The sequence below is a fragment of the Ranitomeya variabilis genome, chromosome 1 (assembly GCF_051348905.1).
Source record: "Ranitomeya variabilis isolate aRanVar5 chromosome 1, aRanVar5.hap1, whole genome shotgun sequence".
NCBI lineage: Eukaryota > Metazoa > Chordata > Amphibia > Anura > Dendrobatidae > Ranitomeya > Ranitomeya variabilis.
Window position 1 is genome coordinate 618516283 of NC_135232.1, and position 24048 is coordinate 618540330.

Consider the following 24048-nt stretch of genomic DNA (forward strand, 5'->3'; position numbering starts at 1 on the left):
GCTCTTGTCATGGAAAGTCCGGAGCCGAAACACCAGAATCTATTGCTTTCTTGTAATACACCCCATGATTTCATCCCGTGACGAGGATTTCTTGTATTTCAGATTTTAAAATCGACACACAGTCCTGTGGAAGATGCTGGAAGGGGGAAGGAACCCAGTCAGGTCAGTGGTTTTTGCAAAGTCACCCAAATCCATTGTCATGGTCTTCTAATTTCTACTGTAGTGCGATGTTCCCTGTTTCCAGGTCGTCCCTTATGACAGCACCACAAGGAGGTTGCTCTTCATATCCTTGATAGGGACAGGAACACAGAAGAGGTTAAATAGCCCCTCCCCACCTCCACCCTTCAGTGTTTTTCCTGTCCCTATCAGGGACAGACGCAGGAGAGATCTATGGAAGATCAGGGTTACCTGATTGGAAGCGGCGCTTCGGTCGCAGGCAGGCTCGGTTGAGCAGGAGCTCCTGAGTGCGGTCCCATCCTCCTGAAGGGGGCTCTGGCCGCGGGAGTCTGGGACTCCCCAAGTCGCAGGATACCGACAGAGGTCCCTCCACCGACAGAGGTAGAGCTGGGTGCTCCCACACGCGGCCTCATCCCCTCACAAAGGGGCTCTGAGGCAGCGGCTGCTGCTGCAGGTGTCCGGCTCCACGTGCGGCCGGTGCTGGCGTCGTTCCCCGGACTTCCGGTCCGGCGCTTCGGTGACTTCCGGGGGGCATGGCCGGATTCCCGGGGTCGGCGGCGCGGAGCATTTCCGGGGCGCCGGGAGGCTGGGGGAGCAAACAGAGAGGCCGGACAACACCGGATTTTTCGCCGGATCTTGGTCCCAGGCTGTCGGTGTGCGTTCCAGATGACGCATGCGCAATACAGCTGGGGACCTGTAATCACCATGGACGCCAGCAGCTGAGCTCGGAAGGAGGACGAATCAGATGTCATGAAGCTGGGTAAGACTGACTACTTAGATGACGGACAACTGACAGCACACTTGACTCCGATAGAATGGAAGGTGCTAGTCGTCCAGACGTCCAATCCTTAGAGCCGCCCACGGACCATGTGAGTAATACGTGGTATGGGAAACATTACAGTGCCTTAGATCCGTAGCTACAGGGGTCTCCCTTACGTTTACAGGACAAGGACACCTCTGAAAGGCCGACTGTTAAGAAAAGGTCCACCAGATGTCCGTTATGCACCGTCAAGCTTCCCGATGGCTATAAAAAGAAGTTATGCGAAAAATGTATCGCTAAACTTCTAAAGGATGAACAGGCTTCGTTACTGGATAATATTAAAACCATGATTCGAGACGAAGTCCAAGCTACGGTGTCTACAATGGTGCCACCCCAGTCTCCACGACCCAAAAGGCCCAGATGGGATATGGACCTAAGTTCCGAGGAAGGAGAGGTCTCGGGGTATTCCGATCCAGGCTCAGAGGAACAGGGTCCATCCGCGGTATCACCAGAAGAACGGAAGAGATACCGATTTTCATCCGAAAATACGGACATACTGCTCAAAGCAGTTAGAAGCACCATGAAGATAGAGGACTCGTCTGACCCACTATTGGTTCAAGACGAGATGTTTGGGGGCCTAAGAACTCACAGAAATAGAGTTTTTCCAGTCAATAACCACATTACAGCAATGATAATGGAAGAGTGGGAAGACGTGGGAAAAAAAACTAGTAGTCCCGAGAGACTTCAAGTACCGTCTTCCCTTCGATCCAGAAGAAACTAAAAACTGGGAATCGGTTCCAAAGATTGATATTCCTGTGGCTAAGGTCACAAAGAAAACGGCTATCCCCTTCGAGGACTCATCAGGATTAAAGGATCCGATGGATAAGAGGTCAGAAGATCTTCTCAAAAAAGCCTGGGAGTCGTCAGCCGCCATTATGAAAACGTACATAGCGGCTACCTCTGTTGCAAGGTCTATGAGTCTTTGGGTAGACGAGTTGGAGAGTCATATTACAGACAGAACCCCAAGAGAAGAGATTCTAAAATCTTTCAGTGCTGAAAATGGCGACTGATTTTATGGCGGACGCTTCCGCGGAATCGGTACGTTTTGCTGCCAGGAACAATGCACTGTCAAACGCAGCAAGAAGAGCCTTATGGCTGAGATCATGGTCGGGAGATACCCAATCCAAAAACAAGCTGTGTTCGATTCCATTTTCAGGATCTCACGTGTTCGGCCCAGTCCTTGACGAGCTACCCGAGAAGGCGTCCGATAAGAAAAAAGGCTTCCCTGAAGAGAAGCCAAAGAAGACACAATTTTTTCGTAGAACTCGCTCTCACCCAAGACAGGACTACAGAGGAAAAGGGAAGTCCGGCAGATGGAGCTACCCTAAAGGGAGCAGAGGAAGAGGTTCCTTTCGAGACCAGTCATCAGGACCCAGCAAACAATGACGCCAACAATATAGGAGGAAGACTACAATACTTCCTGGAGGGATGGCAGAACATTACTCAGAATCAGTGGATTCTGCAGACAGTGGCACAGGGGTACAAGATAGAGTTTACTCATCTACCCCCCAAGAGATTCTGTTTGACACAGACGGAGTCATCAGCAGTACATCAAAGACTGCTAACGGACATACAGGAACTCTTAAGGTACCTTCACACGAAGCGACGCTGCAGCGATAGCGACAACGATGCCGATCGCTGCAGCGTCGCTGTTTGATCGCTGGGGAGCTGTCACACAGACCGCTCTCCAGCGACCAACGATGCCGAGGTCCCTGGGTAACCAGGGTAAACATCGGGTTGCTAAGCGCAGGGCCGCGCTTAGTAACCCGATGTTTACCCTGGTTACCAGCGTAAAAGTAAAAAAACAAACAGTACATGCTCACCTGCGCGTCCCCCAGCGTCTGCTTCCTGACACAGACTGAGCTCCGGCCCTAACAGCACAGCGGTGACGTCACCGCTGTGCTTTCACTTTAGGGCCGGCGCTCAGTAAGTGTCAGGAAGCAGACGCTGGGGGACGCGCAGGTGAGCATGTACTGTTTGTTTTTTTTACTTTTACGCTGGTAACCAGGGTAAACATCGGGTTACTAAGCGCGGCCCTGCGCTTAGTAACCCGATGTTTACCCTGGTTACCAGAGTAAAACATCGCTGGTATCGTTGCTTTTGCTTTCAAACACAACGATACACGGCGATCGGACGACCAAATAAAGTTCTGGACTTTATTCAGCGACCAGCGACATCACAGCAGGATCCTGATCGCTGCTGCGTGTCAAACTAAACGATATCGCTAGCGAGGACGCTGCAACGTCACGGATCGCTAGCGATATCGTTACAAAGTCGTTTCGTGTGAAGGTACCTTTAGAGTTACACGTCATAATACCGGTACCCCATCATCAGCACTTCCAGGGGCATTACTCCAGTCTGTTCTCCATAAGAAAACCGAGCGGAGAATACCGCACAATAATAAACCTAAAACCATTAAACAAATGGGTGGCGTACAAACGCTTCAAGATGGAATCTCTCAAGTCAATCGTACCGTTAATAAAAAAAGAATTCGGTAATGTGCACGCTAGACCTCAAACATGCGTACTATCACGTTCCCATCCACCCATCACATCAAAAATTCCTCAGATTTGCAATAAGAAGTCGCAAGGGGATTCTGCATTTGCAGTTTCAATGTCTACCTTTCGGTCTCTCCTCTGCCCCAAGAATATTCACAAAGCTCATGACAGAGATCATGGCCCACTTGAGGGAAAAAGAAATTCTCATTACACCCTACCTGGACGATCTGTTGCTGGTAGCAAATTCATCCCAACAGATGGAAGAATCCTTAAGAGTTACCATGTCACTCCTGAAACATCTGGGGTGGGTAATAAATTTAAAAAAGTCAAGTCTCGAACCAGAGACACAAAAAATATTCCTGGGTGTACTTCTAAATTCCGAGCTGGAATACTCCTTCCTACCAGACCAAAAACAACAGTTAATCAAAAAAGAATTTCAAACGATAAAAAAACGGAAATACATTTCCATCAGGAAAGCCATGAGGATCCTAGGACTGATGACCTCGTGCATTCCCAGCGTACAGTGGAGTCAGTTTCGCTCCAGAATGCTCCAAAAGGAAATTCTTTCGGAATGGAAAGGAAGACTCCTTAGACAACAGGATGCGGTTATCCAGCGAAGTAAAACAGTCCCTCTCATGGTGGATCGATATAAAAAACCTCAAAAGAGGAAAACCATGGAATATATCTCCATGCGTAAACATAACGACCGATGCAAGCTCAAAGGGCTGGGGAGCCCACATAGAAGGACGATACCTTCAGGGGACATGGCCACCATCGATACGCAACAGTTCCTCCAATTACAGGGAACTCAGAGCTGTCTGGGAAGCACTAAAGGGGTGCCAACACGAAGTGCAGGGACACCATATCCGAGTCTTCTCAGACAACTCGACCACGGTAGCCTTTCTCCTACATCAAGGAGGACCGAGGCACCGTCCACTTCAAGCGCTTGCAGAGACAATATTCTCCTGGGCAGAGGATACTGTGAAGTCCATCACAGCAGTTCATCTAAAAGGCTCACAAAACCAAATAGCGGATTTTCTCAGCAGAGAGAAATTGCAACCGACAGAGTGGTCTCTAAACGGAGAAGTCTTTGCTCAGCTAATCCAACAATGGGGCACTCCGCAGGTAGATTTATTTGCCACAAAAGACAATACAAAAACAAAAGAATTTTTCTCATTAAATCCAGGAGACAATCCAACTGGCATAGATGCCTTGGCTCAACATTGGGACATGGAACTTGCATACGCGTTCCCTCCCCTAGCTCTAATTCCCAGAGTTCTGAGGAAAATTCAGGAAAGTCCAGCGGTACCGCTGGTCCATCAAAATCTAAAGATGCTACAACTCTCAGCATGGATCTTGAGAGGGAAATCTTGAGATCAAAAAGACTGTCGGACTCGGTTATCTCAACCATGAAGAAAAGCAGAAAGCCGGTAACCTCGGCTATATACCAAAAAATTTGGAAGGTATTTTGTACTCAAACCAATACTCCAATATCCGTTCTACGAGAACCAGATATCTCTCAAATCTTAAATTTCCTCCAAACAGGTTTTGATATGGGCTTGAGGCCTAGTACGCTAAAAGTACAAATCTCAGCGTTAAGTGCCTTTTATGATTATCCATTAGCAAACCATCCCTGGATAATAAGATACATCAAAGCTACGCAACGTATCAGACCGACAATAAGAAGTTCAGTACCCTCATGGAACCTCACATTGGTACTTAATGAATTACGGAAGGCTCCTTACGAGCCGCTTGATCAGTCAGACCTAAAATCCGTAACATTCAAGACTGTCTTTCTGGTCGCAATAACGACAGCAAGGCGAATAGGCGAAATTCAAGCCTTATCCATAACAGATCCATATTTAAAGATACAGGAAGACTGCATCATTCTAAGGTTGGATCCTTCGTTTCTTCCAAAAGTTGTGACGGACTTTCACAGAAGCCAGGAAATAATTTTGCCTACGTTCTGTCAGAACTTTAAGAACGAAAAAGAACGTTCTCTCCATTCCCTGGATGTTAAGAGAACAGTTTTGCAGTATTTGAAACTTACAGACGGCTGGAGAATTGATCCAAATCTCTTTATACAGATGTCGGGGGAAAAAGAGTCAAAAAAGCCTCAAAAGCGACTCTAGCTAGATGGATTAAATCTACTATTTGCGCTGCGTATACTTCAGCCGGTGAATCCCCTCCAGAACATCTAAAAGCCCACTCTCTGAGAGCAATATCTGCTTCATGGGCAGAGAGTGCGGGTGCATCCATGGACCAAATTTGCCGGGCGGCAACTTGGTCTAGTTCAAATACCTTTTGTAGACATTACAAACTAGACGTTCTGTCAAAACAACAGACCGGCTTTGGGAGGAAGGTCCTCCAAGCTGTAATCCCGCCCTAAGTAGGAGTTATTTGGTATTTCTCCTTGTGGTGCTGTCATAAGGGACGACCTGGAAACTAGGAGTTAGACATACCGGTAACGGTATTTCCAGGAGTCCATTATGACAGCACCCATTATTTACCCTCCCTTGAACTCCTGTCTGATGTGTGATATAAACATGTATAGAGAGGAAGTTCAATAAAATTGCGTTGTATCCATCCTGGTGTGGTACTTTGTAAAATCACTGAAGGGTGGACGTGGGGAGGGGCTATTTAACCTCTTCTGTGTTCCTGTCCCTATCAAGGATATGAAGAGCAACCTCCTTGTGGTGCTGTCATAATGGACTCCTGGAAATACCGTTACCGGTATGTCTAACTCCTAGTTTTCTACTAAATTGTACTTGTAGGCAAAACCTTCTGAAAGGGGACAACCACTTTTATGGTGGGATGGAAATAATCATAACTGACCAGTGTTTACGTTCTCAGTCTTCAGTGGTACGAAGTGTTCGCTGCTGTGACACATTTCTGTGCGTCTTTACTATTTTATTTTTGCCAAAGGGAGAATGATTGATTGTGTCCCGTTATTTCCATCTATAGGAACCTAATATTGAAAATCGACAGAAAAGCTCTCGCCGGGTGAGCTTTGCCGAGACTATAAGGTACTATAAATATTATATTTTGGGGCCCATATGACATCTCAATGACTTTTTATTGAATTCCTTTAGGGAAATGTGGCAACAAACTGCAATTATGGCATGTGTGAGTGTGTCTCTTTTTGTGTGTTAACTTTTGTTACCCCCCCCCCCGAACAGACTTGAACCTTCTCATCTGAATTGCAGTATATTTTAAATCATTATTTGTAAGTCAAAACCAGGAGTGGAACAATCAGAGGAAAAGTATAATAGAAACATATGCACCAATTCTGCATTTATCACCCACTCCTGGTTTTAGCTTACAAATACTGATGTAAAATACTGACCAAATACTGAATGTGGCCTAAGTGTAACTGCTGTTCTCCTTTTGAAGTCCAGTCTCTGGGGTGAGCATCACAGGAGGATGAAGGTGGGAGCCATGGGGGGCCTTCATCAGATAACCCAACGGCTCACTGCAGCTGCATGGTGGGGGAGTGATGGGAGTTGGCAAACAAACACACCGACAAGAAGGCCGTTTCAATGTTTCAATCCTATGTGACATCTGCCAAGTATAACGTAAGCTTGGTGCCTGGGCCATACACCCTGCAGCAACCTATGATGAGTGTCACAGATCAAGGGGAAAAGAAAATATATATTTACTCACAATTCTCTTGCCTACATTGCAGTATAAAGCAGGTTATTATTGCAAAGGGAGTATGTCTGCACAAGATGACTGTTCAAACAAAGCACAGGTGCTCGCTGCATCCATGACTTGGCCAGATAGTTCAGTGCACCGTCACACCTATCTATCCTTGTCCTCCTCAGGCTCCCGTAATGCCGGAGCTGGGAAAATTGCATCGATGCATGTACTTGGTCTGTCAGCACAAAATGACTGTTCACACCATGTGCAAAAATAGTTTGATGGCGTGGGGGGCAGCATTTAATTTTATCTAGAAAACCAGTCTTGACCACTATTTTGTTCTTTTTCCAGAGTGTTCACACCAGAGCTGCAGTCAGCCGGATCAGATGATAAAGAAAATGAAGGTAATCTATGTACATTTTGCAGGTGAAACGTTGCATACTTACCTAAAATACATTTAAAGGGGTTGCCCACAGCTAAAAATCTGATGTGTAATGGCTACAAATGAGTGAATGGACTTTTCAGGAGCCAGGCTCTGCAGCCACGTAGGTAGCCCTCAGTTTCCGGATGGGAGTCCTGTGACCTGCCCTCTACATTCCAGAGTCCCCCAGCATATCTTCTGCTTAGTAGACTCATTGCAGCACCCCTTGTCCATTATATACTGCCTCTTTAAATTAGAAGCTGCCTGATTTCATGGTTCGCAAGTTAATCGTTCGATTTTTGTGAGTTGCTGCTGAACCTACTGCCTAGAAACTGCTCCACTGCCATCACTGTGTGACAGGCCCTGGCAGGGTTCTAGTGAAGCTTCTTAGTGTCTGCATTGTACAGATCATTGAGCAGCCTCATTCCAGTATGTTGTAGTAATGGATTTTAGCCCTTTATTGTATCCGCTATAGGGAATATCTTTTATGCCTTATTCATTTTTGAGGTGACTTTAAGCAGCACGTCATCATAAATTATCGGATTACTCTCTGCTCAACTCACCTGACCCCTGCAGCCAATTACAGGTTGCAGCGGAACAGTGACATCAGCACAAAGCTATCTGCTCTGGATCCAGGTGGGTCACAGAAGGGAATTATGGGCTTTGCATATTCAGTCCCCTGGGCACAGTGATTTTGTTTTGCCCAGACAACTCCTTTAAGAGCATATAGGATATCAGGTTATCTTATATTAAATGGTTTCATGTTCAGACTTTTTATCCCTTCTTTTTTTTTTATATATATAGGTTATACGACTAGCAATTCCTGCAGCAATATGTAAGTATCAGATTTTGCTGTTTTTGTGGGAAGGGAAATAATTTACTTTGCTGATTTTCTAGTGGATTCTGAAAATATAATGAAAAGAAAAAAAATAATTGGTGTTAAAATCCCCCTGGAGGATTTTGCTATAGATCCACAGGTAATAAAACATTTATTGTGGATTTTTGCTTCTCCCATTTGAAGTCAATTGAAAAAAAAAATATGCAACAAATCAATGACAGTTGCCCTATTGAAATTGTCATGCTGTGGATTTAAAGAGGTTGTCCACTACTATTTACATTGTTGACCTATCTTATGGATAGGTCATCTATGTCTGATCGGTAGGGGTCTGACAGGCAGCACCACCACCAATCCGCGGTCATCGGTGACGGGAATATTCGCTTGTGGAGCTGACCGTCTTCTGATTGTGCAGTACTCTGCGGTGGCCACTACTACCTCATATTGATGTGAATAAGCGAATGTGCCGTCCCCTCCTCGGTCACTATCAGAAGTCTTCCCCTGACCATCAGACATTGATGACCTATCCTAAGGATAGGCCATCAATACTACAATAGTGGACAACCTATTTAACTGTTTGAATCGTAGCGCCACTTATGCATGGAAAAATTCTGTGCCATGTAGGGAAGATTTGTCCCATCCAATAGCTTGAACCCACCTAGCCATTATAAAAACTAATTTGCAGAGGACCTGTCACTTGCTCATTCTGTGAGCTCCCCTGATTCTGTTATCTGTTTCGCTGCGTCTATCCATTATGGAGATATTCACATTTGTTGTTTTTTGGAGCACAGTATGTGAAATCTCTGATTGCAGACCAACTGAGTTTTTGTTCAGAGCCGCCTTTGGGGGGGCGTATTTCACGCCTCTCTCCCAAATGCTGCCAATCACAGCTCAGGCGTCTGAGACTGCAAGATCAGCTATTGATCTGATTGGTAGCATCTGAGAAGATGCATGCCCCTAAAGAAGACTATGAAGAAATGTCCAGCTGGTCCGCAGGCAGAGATTTCACATAGTGCGCTCCAGAAGAAAAAAGTGATATCTCTGCAATGGAGCGATGCAGTGCAAATCTGGGGGGGAAAAAAACACTACAATCAGGGAAGCTCAGGGATTATTACAGGGTATTTAATTCTTGAGATTAAGTTCCAGGTCCTCTTTATTTATTTATTTATTTATTTATTTATTTATTTATTTAAAGTTTTAATTGCTTTACAGACCATTGACTGTCTCGTCCTTGGTAAGCCCTGGAATTGAGTATTTGTATACAGTCTATGAAGGTTATAAGCTATAGATTTATTAGACTAAAGTTATAACTAAGCGGTTGCCAGAACTTTACCCACCAGATTGGCATTAGTGCTAGTAAAATTCCTAAACTTTTCTTATACCTAATGACTGTCCTTTCCATTTCCCAGCTATAAAGGAGCAGCAGATAAATATGGGATTGCAGGTACACATCTTAAAATTATATTCTGTAAATTATAGAGAAAATTCTTTTTATTTACTGATGCTGTGTTTTCATTGAAAAACCATTTCAGGAATGGAGACCCTGCTTCATGGACAAATTCAGGCTCCAGGTCACAATTCAGATGTAAGTGAATTATTCTGTGCTACTATGTAAAGTTAGGGCTGTAAAGCGGCTGTAGAAGACCTAGAAATTGGCCTTTTACTCTGAATTGAAAAAGCATTGCATCATATTTAATGGTTATTCCTACAATGGCTGTATTCCCCTGCACCTCTCTGCATCCAGCTTCAGAACTTAATGGTCTGTCCTATTATCCTATTAACGGTACAGTAGCACCCTGCTTCCTCTCAGTACTGTAGGTCTCTCTCCCATGTGCTTTCTGACTGAGATAGATGGGAAATTTTTATTTGTATGGTTGATGTAGCTATTGATGATGGGTCTGGAGGATGTTGGTTCATAGGTGCACCTGTTTTTCATGAAGTAGGTGAGGACAGTAGGATTTTCAGTACAGCAGAGCTGTGCTATAATCCAATGTTAAGCCAGGGTTCCAAATCTGCATCGGAGTCTGTATAATTCATCCAAAATTATACTATCTCATAAATGACTTTTTTTTTTTTTTTTATGAGGAAATTAGATCACCTTAGTGCTTGACCCAGCTCATTATTTGACCACCCTTTGCTGTATATTAAAATATTTGATTTGGCACACATGAATTAAGGTGTCATGATGAACTGATATACCCACGAGCTCAGACCATTGGAGAAGCAGTTAGGTGGGAGTATACAACATGGCCACTGACATCTGCATTAGTGTCAACTGGACCCACTGTTAACACAGACAGCAATATATATTGTTTTTTTGTTGTTTTAAGTTCGCCATTTGGTTCCAGAAATATAGGCCTTTTTTTTACTTGGTGCTAACTTTTTTTCTAGTCTTAATCAATGAGTGGCTCACAGGATCCTCTGGGGCGTGTCTTTAGGTGACTATTATTGCCCTGTAAGCCACGCCCATTTTGTAAAGACCATAAAAATTGGTGCTAAACAAAAGAACCGATATCTCTGGAACCGTATGGCAGATTTTAAAACAAAAATAAAAACTTGTTAGAATACTCAAACAGCTAGCATAAAAGAGGAGCTGTAACAGGTCCAATTTAAAGCTTGCAAATTTGAACAGCTGGTATGGACTGTCTCTAACATGTTTGTTTTTTTGTGTATTTAAATTTGACAGCATTTATTCTTATTCTAATCTATGATTTTTATTATTTCACAGTGGAATTATGCTAAAGACAGGACGATATTCTTCTCTTCAGACAATGATATGGATATGACTGCAAGCAACACTGTAATCATTCACGGACTGACTGATGAAGGAACTAAGAAGATAGATACCAAACAGTTTCTGGCCAGCTTACAGTCCCAAAACAGCAAAGTAGTCAAAAACCAAAACTTTTTATTGTCTAGTGGTGGTGAAAAACATTTTGATGCTAAAAGAGATTCTTCCATGGAGAACAAAATAAAGTTTAGTGACTTCTTGGCAAGTTTGGGAGGGGAGAAATCGAAAGCCACTGGGACATATGATGACAACCAGACAGTGCTGTTCACCTGTGACCACCAAGACATGGAAATGACTCGGTCGCATACTGTTTCCATTGACAACAAAGTTTTGAGCGAAATGGCAAAAAGGCAGAACACAAATATTCTTACTGAACAATTTTCCAAATTTAATAAGCAAAGTGGAAGCCAGCTGGAGAACAATACTCCTATGTCTGAATATGAACAGAATGATATGGATATCACCAGGTCGCATACGACAGCGATTGAAAACAAAATATTGGAAGGGGTGAAGGCTACAAACGCTACTTCGGAGTTTCAGAATACAAAAAGAAAATCCGTTCTAGACTTAACTGCTAATGCTGCGACATCAGGGATATGCTTGCAAGGTGAAGACATGGACTTCACAAAGTCCAACTCTGTTTTCATTGAGGAAGCCAGGAGGGCACCTTCTATGACCTTGCAAAATAAAACACTTTTATTCCAACATGATCAGGATGACATGGACATGACCTGTTCACATACAATCACTATTAAAAATACATTTTTACATGGTAATACCCAAATTAGGAGATCTGTTCCAAATGTACAAACCACAGTAAGGTGCTCTGCCGCTGATAAAACAGTTTTTGAAGACGATATGGAGCTTACAAAGAGTCATACTATGATTATCAATGAGCTAAATCAACTCGCATTACATAATCGATCCATTAATTTACAGAACACCACTTCTACTTACTCAGATAACTTGAATACAGAATTAAAAATGTGTCGTAAGTTGGACACAGACCATAAGGTGTTAAAGCAACAGCTTCATAGCAAGGGAGGTGAGATGGAAATGACAAACGCCAATGCTGGTCTACTTCTTGCCGATGGAAAATCGCAGCCTGGGAACAAAGGAAATCCAGTGTTTGAAGCCTTACAGGAAAATACTATGTGTCTATGTGACCAAGACGACATGGATATGACAAGGGCACATACGGTAGCTATAGAAAATAAGGTGATTTCTAAGCTCGGTAATAGGTTGTCAAAAAGTAATGCAATGTTGAGCACCTCCTTAGTAAGTAAGAGTCAGCTTAGGGACATGAAATACACTTCTAAGCCTCATTCAGTCATTGATTTAAATGAAAAGCGCTATATCAATCAGACCTTGTGTGATCAAGATATGGACATTACCATGTCAAATACGTTTATTCCTGACAGTCAAAAGCCTGGAAGTGATGTGCCACTTCCCGGCCCAAAATATAAAATTCTCTCTTCTGTAAGTAACCAATCAGAATCCAGAGATGGCGACGTATTTAACACGCAAAGTACAAACCAGCTGGAGAATACTCCTGTGTCTGGTGATTTGCAGGATAAGACATTATTTTTCTATGACCAGAAGGATATGGATATCACCAGGTCACATACGACGGCAATCGAAAGTAAAATATTGGAAGGCGTAAAGACAAAAAATGTTACTACGGAGTTTAAGAATACGAAGAGAAAATCTGTTCTTGACTTCACTACCAACGCTGATATGGCAAGTGTCATTGGATCTGGGAAAAGCTTTCAAGGTGAAGACATGGAAATTACAAGATCCAACACTGTTTTTATTGACCACATATCAGATAAACCACATAAAGATGCTGACGTTTCAGACATTCTTTCGAGGAGGAAAAGCGTTTCTTTTCGTCCAAAGGCTTTAGTTTCCAGTGATGAATTGATACTTCCAGCTTGCGATATGAAGCAGACCAATGCCATTGCTTATCTTGTAAATAAGGCTTCCATTGATAAAACTATATGTAATGATGGCGATATGGAAATGACAAGATCTCATACTGTGGCAATTGAAGGCAAAATATTGGAAGGCGTGCAGACTAAAAATGTTACTACAGAGTTTCTAAATACGAAGAGAGAATCTGTTCTTGACTTAACGACTAATGCTGGTGATCTGGCAGATGACCTTACATGTAGGATATTCTTTCAGGGTGACGACATGGACATTACGAAATCTAACACTGTGTTTATCGATGAAATACTACATAATAAAAGTGCTGATGTTTCAAAGAGGAAAAGCGTTTATCTTCCAAAGTCGTTAGTTCCTGATGATGAACCAATACCGCAAGTTTGCAATATTATGGAGACCAATTTGAATGTTGATCGTACTGTGAGACTGGAAAACAAAACCCCAATTGATAAAACTGTTAGCAATCACGGTGATAAAGAAATGACAACAAGATCTCATACGGTGGCAATTGAAACCAAACTATTGGATGGTGCAAAAGCTAAAAATGTTACTGCAGAAATGAATGCTACGAAAAAGTCTGTTCTTGCCCGAACCACTAATGCCACTGATCTGGTTGATGACTTTGCATCTGGGATATCCTTTCATGGTGAAGACATGGACATTACAAAGTCTAACACTGTGTTTATCGATCAGATATCAGAAAAGCTACAGAATAAAGGCGTTCATGTTTCAGACGGTCTCTCACAAAGGAAAAGCCTTTCTTGTGCAAAGTCGTTAGTCTCCAGTGATGATACGATACGTCTAGTTTGCAATATGGAAGAGACCAGTGCAAATGTTGATGCTACTGAGAATCTAGTAAGGAAGTCTTCTGTCGATAAAACTGTATGCAACGAAGGTGATATGGAAATTACAAGATGTCATACGGTGGCAATCGAAAGCAAAATATTGGATGGTGTAAAGGCTAAAAATGTTACTGCAGGATTTCCAAATACGAAGAGAAAATCTGTTCTTCAGGCTGATGACTTTACATCCAGGATATCTTTTCAGTGTGACGACATGGACATTACAAAGTCCAACACTGTTTTTATCAATCAAATGTCAGATGAGCTATATAATAAAGGTGATAACATTTCAGACGTTTCGAAGAGGAATAACGTTTCTTCTCGTCCAAAGACTTTAGTTCCCAGTGCTGAAAGGAAACTTCCAGTTTGCTATATCGATAAAACCTATGTAAATACTCAACATTCTGAAGGACTAGTAAAGTGTCCTGTTGATAAAACTCTATGTAATGAAGATGAAATGGAAATGACAAGGTCTCATACACTGGCAATTGAAAGCAATATATTGGATGGTGTAAAGGCTAAAAATGTTACTGCACAACTTCTGGTTGCTACAAAAACACCTGTTCTTGACCGAACGACTAATGCCATTGATCTGGTAGATGACCTTACATCTGGGATATCCTTTCATGGTGAAGACATGGACATTGCAAAGTCTAACACTGTGTTTATTGATCAGATATCAGAAAAGCTACAGAATAAAGGCGTTCATGTTTCAGACGGCCTTTCAAAAAGGAAAAGCCTTTCTTGTGCAAAGTCGTTAGTCCCCAGTGATGAAACGATGCATCTAGTTTGCAGTATGGAAGAGACCAGTGCAAATGTTGATGTTACTGAGAATCTAGTAAGGAAGTCTTCTGTCGATAAAACTGTATGCAACGAAGGTGATATGGAAATTACAAGATGTCATACGGCGGCAATCGAAAGCAAAATATTTGACAGCGAGAAAGCTAAAAATGTTACTGCAGGATTTCAGAATGCGAGGAATATATCTGTTCTTAATCTAATAGGCAATACCAGTGATAAGGCAGACAACCTTTCATCTGGGATATGCATTCAAGGTGAAGACATGGACATTACAAAGTCGAACACTGTGTTTATTGATGAAATATCAGATCTACATAACAAAAAAGCTTCAGTTTCACAAAGTCTTTTGAATTGGAAAAGTGTTTCTTCTCGTCCAAGGTCTTTAGTTCCCGGTGATGGCACAATACTTCAGCTTTGCAATGTGGAGGAGACCCATGCAAATGTTCATATTCCTGAGGGGATGGAAAATAAGGCTTCTGTCAATAAAACTTTATGTATTGAAGGTGATATGGAAATGACAAGATCTCATACAGTGGCTATTGAAAACAAATCATTTGAGGCAGCATATATCTCCTGTCCTTCGAAGACCCATTCTCAAGAATCTCTAGCCATGGCTTCTTGTGGCCAAGCCAGTACATGTGATGAAATTACTACATCTAGACCTAAAGCTGCATCAAATGCAGAAAGTGTGCCTCCTTCATTTTGTGAATCTACGTCATATAATGATTTAAATGTGCCTATAGAAACAAATGATGCATCAATGAACATCTCAGTAAGCGAGTTATCAAAGTTGCAAGAAAACAATGTTTTAGTAGAAAGGAATAAGATCTTGCCTCTCAACTGTGATAAAATGCTTCCAAGTGAACCGGATATGGATATCATTGAAGCATACTCTACTACTGTAGAAGTCAACTTCTTAGACCACAATCGCCATATTCCCAGCTCTAACGTAGGCATAATTAAAGGTGATGGTGGAAAAGCTTGTCAAGAATTAATGGAATTGGAGTCAACAGAAAGACTAGAGAATTGTCATAGGAAAAGTTACGCCAGATTGCTTTCATTGCCTGTAAGATCAGGAATCTTCTTGGAGGGTTTGGGTAATGGTGAGCTCCCGCAAGTGCAGACAAGTCCAGTTGAAGATGTCTCTTTGTTGAAGCCTGGTCCATATAATGCTGAAATAGATTTGATATTAGAGAAGTCCAATAATACTGTGGGTTTTATTGACCATGAAAATAGGCCTATTTCCTTTCGAAATAGCATCTCGACTAATGTGGATTCCAAACTAACTCCCAATTCAGTCATTGGTGTAGACTGCAAGATAGAAAGTTTAGAGGAAAATTGTATTTCTGACTGTAAATCAGTTTCTGACGAAGTCAAAAGTCAATTGCGAAGGGCTAAAATTGAGAGTCTAAACGTAAGCAATGGACTCCAACCTGTTAGCAATCCCTTAATATGTGAATCCAACCTGATAACTTCGGAATTTAAAGACGGCTCGACTGAACAACCGAAAGCTTGTGTCCCTCAAGTAGAAACTTCTCAGAAAGATTCAGAAGTTGCGCTAGATATTCAGTTGAAAAAAGCCAAGTCAAAAGGGAAAAGGGTGTCTTTCTGCTTTCCAGAAATGGACATTGTGGTTAAAGATGAAATTTTGGAAGATCTCATTAAACCTGCGTCACAACAAGAAAAATTTAATGATGTAGAGCACCAGAACAGGACTGTCCGTGCTACCGAAGAAATCAATAACTTCAGATTAATCAACCAAGCTTTAGACACTGAAAACTTAGAGGATATAACTCTTCACCAAGAACGTGATACATCAAATATAAATGTTCTTACTAAAGGCATCTCCTCTGAACTTGAAGTGTTTGGGAATCCAGCTGAATTATCAGAAGAGAGTAGAAATCAGCGCAGAAGTGTCACCAATGTCCTCTTATCGATAAAGAGTTTAACACAGAAGCCGATATTTTCACCCCATCATACTGCGCCTGTCTCGAGCCTTATCGATCAACTGCCAGCAACATCTCAAGTTTTATGTCCTTCACGTTCAGTTACAGAACAAGTCTTGGTAAGTTCCGAGATGGCAAACAAAGAAACCATTCAAGAAAAGGAACCTACTGAGAGAACTAAAACAATATCGATGGAATACTTCTTACCAAGCAGGCGATCACTCAAAGTGTTTCAGCCCAAATTGCCCAATAAAAGGGCATCAAGCACCAGTAACCTTGATCTGATTCTGTCTTCTGTTTCTGAAGCTCATCCCAAAAATGATGAAAGTTCTAAAGTACTTCTCAAGGCTTTACAAGATGTTGATTATGGGCAATGTATAGATCAAGAGATGCTTCCTGATGATCAAGAGATCAATAGCATTTTTGACTATGCGGTGCCTGAAGGTGATTGGGATGAGTTATGCAAGAAAGAAGCTCTTCAGCAGAACGTGAACATATCGACTTCTCAACCCAAAGACTCTATGAATGGTCAGAAGAGAGGCCTTAATACCGATCCTGACTCTGAGAGTCAAAGAGAAAAGAGAGGCAGATTGGATGAAGATGAAGGGCAGGTACGTGTCGAGTATGTATGTGTGTGTATATATATATATATATATATATGTACAGACCAGAGGTTTGGACACCTCATTCAAAGATTTTTCTGTATTTTCATGACTATGAAAATTGTAAATTCACACTGAAGGCATCAAAACTAAGAATTAACACATATGGAATTATATACTTAACAAAAAAGTGTGAAACTGAAAAAATGTCTTAAATTCTAGGTTCTTCAAAGTAGCCACCTTTTGCTTTGATGACTGCTTTGCACACTCTTGGCATTCTCTTGATGAGCTTCAAGAGGTAGTCACCAGAAATGGTTTTCACTTCACAGGTGTGCCCCGTCAGGTTTAGTAAGTGGGATTTCTTGCCTTATAAATGGGGTTGGGACCATCGGTTGTGTTGAGCAGAAGTCTGGTGGATACACAGCTGATAGTCCTACTGAATAGACTGTTAGCTGCTTTTTTTCTTGCCATAATACAAATTCTAAGTAAAGAAAAACGAGTGGCGATGATTACTTTAAGAAATGAAGGTCAGTCAGTCCGAAAAATTGGGAAATCTTTGAAAGTGTCCCCAAGTGCATTTGCAAAAACCATCAAGCGCTACAAAGAAACTGGCTCACATGAGGACCGCCCCAGGAAAGGAAGACCAAGAGTCACCTCTGCTTCTGAGGATAAGTTTATCCGAGTCACAAGCCTCAGAAATCCCAGGTTAACAGCAGCTCAGATTAGAGACCAGGTCAATGCCACACAGAGTTCTAGCAGCAGACATCTCTACAACAACTGTTAAGAGGAGACTTTGTGCAGCAGGCCTTCATGGTAAAATAGCTGCTAGGAAACCACTGCTAAGGACAGGCAACAAGCAGAAGAGACTTGTTTGGGCTAAAGAACACAAGGAATGGACATTAGACCAGTGGAAATCTGTGCTTTGGTCTGATGAGTCCAAATTTGAGATCTTTGGTTCCAACCACCGTGTCTTTGTGCGACGCAGAAAAGGTGAACGGATGGACTCTACATGTCTGGTTCCCACCGTGAAGCATGGAGGTGTGGGGGTGCTTTGTTGGTGACACTGTTGGGGATTTATTCAAAATTGAAGGCATACTGAACCAGCATGGCTACCACAGCATATTGCAGCGGCATGCTATTCCATCCGGTTTGCGTTTAGTTGGACCATCATTTATTTTTCAACAGGACAATGACCCCAAACACACCTCCAGGCTGTGTAAGGGCTATTTGACCAAGAAGGAGAGTGATGGGGTGCTACGCCAGATGACCTGGCCTCCACAGTCACCAGACCTGAACCCAATCGAGATGGTGTGGGGTGAGCTGGACCACAGAGTGAAGGCAAAAGGGCCAACAAGTGCTAAGCATCTCTGGGAACTCCTTCAAGATTGTTGGAAGACCATTTCCGGTAACTACCTCTTGAAGCTCATCAAGAGAATGCCAAGAGTGCAAAGCAGTCATCAAAGCAAAAGGTGGCTACTTTGAAGAACCTAGAATATAAGACATATTTTCAGTTGTTTCACACTTTTTTAAGTATATAATTCCACATGTGTTAATTCATAGTTTTGATGCCTTCAGTGTGAATGTACAATTTTCAGTCATGAAAATACAGAAAAATCTTTAAATGAGAAGGTGTCCAAGCTTTTGGTCGGTCTATCGATCGCTGAATGTGTATGTATGTATGTCCGGGACTGGCATCTGCACCGTCGCAGCTACAGCCACAAAATTTTGCACAGTCACACGTCTGGACCCCGAGAGCATCATAGGCTATGTTGGGAGGCAAAATTTTAACCCCGTGCTTTCAAATTCACCAAACAATTTTGCCGCTATCTACATAATGGGGGAAAAAGTGAAAGGAAAAATGTTGGAGGCAAATTGACAGCTGCCAAATGTGAACAAAGTGGACTTAAAGAATGAGAGCGATGGCGCCAAAGAGTATATACCGTACAGTTGCTAAGGTGCGGCCCCGACATGGGATACTCACCACACACGGGGATATGAACACACACAAAATGCGCCACACACTACCACGTGCTTGAACACATATCACCCTCAGCACACATTTCACCACACATACACCAACCTCGCTACATAAGTCGAAACACAAAAGTCGCCACTCAAAACTCTCCACGCGCAAAATTTGCCACATGCAAAACTAGGCTCACGCAAAACTTGCCACACGTGCAAAACTCACCTCATGGAAAACTCGCCACATGCAAAACTTGCACACGCGGATAAATTGCCACATGCACAAAAGTTGCAACACATGCAAAAGTTGCCTCACACAAAACTTGCACATACTCAAAACGCACCACACATAAAATTTGCCACGCGCAAAAAACTCGCCATGCGCAAAACTTGCTGCACACAACTTGCTACACTAACCTGTCACATGCAACTCGACATACAAAAAGTTGCTACACGCATGTTGCCACACAAAACTCATCTCACAAAAGTCGCTACATGCATGTCGCCACACGCAACTCAACACACACAACTTGACACATGAAACTTGCCCTAAAACACACACAAGTCTGGTATTATCCTTCAAAAATAAAAATCTGATTAATAAGCAGACAAACTACAAGAGCAACAAATGTTCCATATAGGAAATACGGCAGCTGTCAGTCACATGACCTGTCTATTATGTGTATGTGTGAGCTAATATATACTGCCAGGGGGGAGGGCTTCCTGTTGGCTGGGGATTTATCAGGCTGCCAATTTAGCTTACAAATACTGAGGTAAAAATACTGACCAAATAATGTGTGAACGAGGTCTAATAAAGGAGGAGATGACATACAGGTACATACTATATACAGGGGAGATGACACACAGGTATATACAGGAGGAGATGACTTGCAGGTATATACTATATACATGAGGAGATGACATACAGGTATATACTATATACAGGAGGAGATGACATACAGGTATATACTGAGGGAAAAATGAGGTGTGAGGTGAACATGAGAGGAGTAAATAGTGGAGTGATAGAAAAATGACGTGTTAGGGGGGGAAATGAGAGATGTGAGGGGAAAATGAGAGAAGTGAGGTGTTTTAACTAACCACAGTTAGTTACTATGCCCAGGCAACGCCGGGCTCTTCAGCTAGTGTGTGTCTGTGTATATCTATCTATATATCTATTTTAACTTTTTTTTTTTTTGCGCACCCTGTCGCCTATGTCAAACAGTAAGGAGTAACCGCTTAAAGGGAATCTGTGGCAAGGTTTTTGCTTACCCCTTCTGAAGAGCAGCATGATTTAGGGGCAGAGACCTGAATTCCTGCAATGTGTTGCTTAAGTTACTGGGTGCTATAGTTTTGAGTAAAAACTCAGCTGCAAATTCGGCAGTTCTCTGACTGAGCTCTGCATTACCCCCGTCCACACCACTGATGGGGTGCTTTCTGCCTATGCACAGTGTACACATACAGCTGTCAGCTAGTTTATCACTCCTAGTGGTTGGTCTCCTGCTGATTTTAAATCTGTGATTTTATCACTACACTAAGCAGCCCAGGAAGTGAACCTTCACTGGTATTGGGGTCTCTGTCTACATTGTGCTGCTCTCGCATTATATAGAAAAACCTGCTGACATATTTCCCTTAATTGTATAGTATTTAAAAGGTTTGTTCCCATCTGACATTTACAGCATATCGGTCGGTTATTCCATAAGTTTCTGATGGCTGCAGGTACCTGAGCTCCCAAAACGGTTCAGAAAACCCAGTCTGCACAGGGCCCTATTTTTGGCGTTAATGCAGATCAGACTTTAATACCAGACCCCTTTTTAAATTTACATTTTTTTAGATTTACGACTATTTGTCATCATGTACAGTAGTTGTTGCATGGCGTTGTCCGCTTTGGACAATCAGAAACATTCCTCGACTTACGAGGAGATCTGTGATCGGTTTCCCTGCAGCGCCACCACAGGGGAAAACTAAGCATTACAGTGTCCATTCTAAAGAGCAACTTGTCTGTAGTGTAGGACGGGTCATCCAGAGCAGGAGATATTGTATATGACCCAACTCCACTTTGGCCACTGTTTAGGAAGAATTCATAAAGGCCTTTATCGGACCAGTCATCTCTGCAGCTCTGTGCGCTTGGCCACAGATGGATGCAGCAACTAGCTGCCATTTAAAGCACGCAATGTGGGCAACAAAACTGGTGCGACTAGTGCATGCTGCATCTCCATTTTTATGTTTTTCTTAAGACGAGGATTTATTGATGTGCGCAGATACGACCGCTGGGACCTGAACTGATCAGTAAACCTGGGAACTTTTAACTACATTATAATGGAGCTTTTTCCAGCATCCCCATAGAGAATGAATGGAGTAGGGGATCTGCTACTCATCCTGTAACTGGGACAGACCTTACCCATACTGCTGATCGGTGCCGGTCCCCACAGATCAATGACAACCATGTGGCTAGGTGATGACTTGTTTCACTGGACGATGGGCGTTACTCTGAATTCCAGGGTTCTGCGTTCAGGAGAATTGGTGGATCCCCAAAAAAAACTTGAGAAGGGAAATGTTAGTTCTTTTTTAATCATTGTGACATTTGAATAACTACTTCACTAATTTTCATTCATTGTTTTTGTTTTTTTTATATATATATAACTGTCTAGTCCTCAACAGCTTTTAAAAGTTCTGACAAATCGTATGTAAGTGATCACTCCACTCCTCATGCAAGTAAAGGCATCGAGCAGTCCTGTAACAGCACCAGCTCTCAAGATTCAAGGGCAGATGGGATGTCGGTAGAGCTGAACAGTAAGTTTTTTTTCCTTTTTTTTTTTTTTCTCTTCACAAGCAGATTGGCCTGGAAGTGCAGTGGTTGTGCCAGTACAGCTTACGATCCCACGATTGTACTCCTCCACACAACATTGCCCACCGGTCTATTGTCCCAATGTCCTACAGTGGGGTTCTTTACTGTAAAAGCAGTGAAACTATGTACAAGTCTGCAGTACAGTAAGTGGCTAGGATGAAGGCTCTCGTATCAAATAGGGCACAAGATTTTATGACTTCCAGGCTGTTTTTTTCCTTGATCTGGATCTGCAGCGTCGGATTCTAGTTCAAACTTCGATCTTTGGACATTATCTAGAGTTCGGTGCAGAAATAGATCTGTAACGTTATATGTTGTAGGTCAACAGTGCAGCCAGATGGACTCCCAGTTACCATGGACTAGTAGATGCGAGCAAAGCCTTTGGCAGGTATTGGCATTTTAGTTGTTTTTTGTTTGTTTTTGTTTCTAAATTCTGGCCCAAAATAGTCTTTTACGTGTTTTCACCAACTTGAGAAGTTGCAAACTTTTTGTGCTACTTGAACTTGTGTAAAATTTAGGAAACTTCGTTAACCCCTTTCTGACAATGGGCATAATGGTACTCCCACGTCGTAATCCCTCCCTTCAATGTTGGCTCCGGCATAAAGTCCACATCTTTCCCATCTTTGACAGCGGCATTTAGTTCGCGCTTCCCAGAAGCGTGTCGGAAATCCTGCCCATTGGTGTTCATGGGTCACTGATGGGTTGGTATGACAACCAGAGGTGTCCAGCAGAACTCTATGGTTGTCATAGCCGGATTGCTGTAAGCGCCGCCCGGTGGTCGGCGCTAATAGCAAGTGAGTAGTTCTGCTACATACAGGTGATCTGATCATCGCCTGTATGTAGCAGAGCCGATCAGACAACTGCAGCTTCTAGTCTCCCATAGACCATGAAGCTTGCCAAAAATAAAAAAAATAAAAATAAAAAATTCAAAATATAACAGTTCAAATCACCCCCTTTTGCCCCATTCAAAATAAAACAATAAAAAAAACAAAAAACCTACATATTTGGTATCGTCACGCTCCGAATCGCCCAATCTTTCAATATAAAAAAATGAAACCCGATCGTTAAACAGCGTAGCAAGAAAAACATTCAAAACGCCAGAATTGTATTTTTGGTCGCTGCTACATTACAATAAAATGCAATAAAGGGCAATCAAAAGATCTGCACTAGTGATGAGCGAATATACTCGTTACTTGAGATTTCTCGAGCACGCTCGGGTGTCCTCCGGGTATTTTTTAGTACTCAGTTTTTTCTTGCCGCAGCTGAATGATTTACATCTGTTAAGGCTACGTTTACATTTGCGTTGTTGGTCGCAGCGTCGTCAATGCAACGCACGTCAAACGCATACACAACGCAGTGTTTTTTGACGCATGCGTTGTCCTATACAATTGAAGATCCAAAACGCCCCCAAAAAATACATTTAGTCAAAAGGCGCATGCGTCAAAAAACGCGGCTCAATGCAGGCAACTGCGCCCTATGCGTTTTTCATAGACACTAATGTGTTTTTTTTTGCGCATTTACGACGCAGGTGCGTTGCATGCGTTTTTCTTCGGAAATGTGATGCATCAAAACTGCAACCTGTAGCGTCGTCCGCGCCCTGTCTGGTGCGCCAAAAAAAACGCATGCGTCATACAACGCATACCGGCGCATGTCCATGCGCCCCCCCATGTTAAAGATAGGGACGCATGCGTCGGTATCCGTCGACGACGCTGCGCCCAAAGACGCAAATGTGAACGTAGCCTTAGCCAGCATAAGTACATGGGAGGTTGCCTGGATGCTAGGGAATCCCCACATGTAATCAAGTAATCACTTGAATCACATCACTAATCTGCACCAACATGATATCAATAAAACCGTCAGCTCGGCATGCAAAAAATAAGCCCTCACATGGCCATTTTGACCAAAAAAGTTATGGCCCTGGG

At 42.7% G+C, this 24048-nt stretch overlaps 1 protein-coding gene across 1 annotated transcript in view; it reads left to right on the forward strand.

Annotated features, from left to right (window-relative positions):
- The window catches only part of KNL1 (kinetochore scaffold 1), a 40507-nt gene that overhangs the window by 3470 nt on the left and 12989 nt on the right, over window positions 1-24048 (forward strand). The window contains exons 4-12 of the mRNA XM_077260712.1: window positions 103-162; window positions 6460-6521; window positions 7486-7538; window positions 8360-8390; window positions 9800-9834; window positions 9923-9975; window positions 11119-17328; window positions 21933-22074; window positions 22447-22514. Of these exons, the coding sequence (XP_077116827.1) occupies window positions 103-162; window positions 6460-6521; window positions 7486-7538; window positions 8360-8390; window positions 9800-9834; window positions 9923-9975; window positions 11119-17328; window positions 21933-22074; window positions 22447-22514 (6714 nt within the window). The remainder of the gene's footprint in view (window positions 1-102; window positions 163-6459; window positions 6522-7485; window positions 7539-8359; window positions 8391-9799; window positions 9835-9922; window positions 9976-11118; window positions 17329-21932; window positions 22075-22446; window positions 22515-24048) is intronic.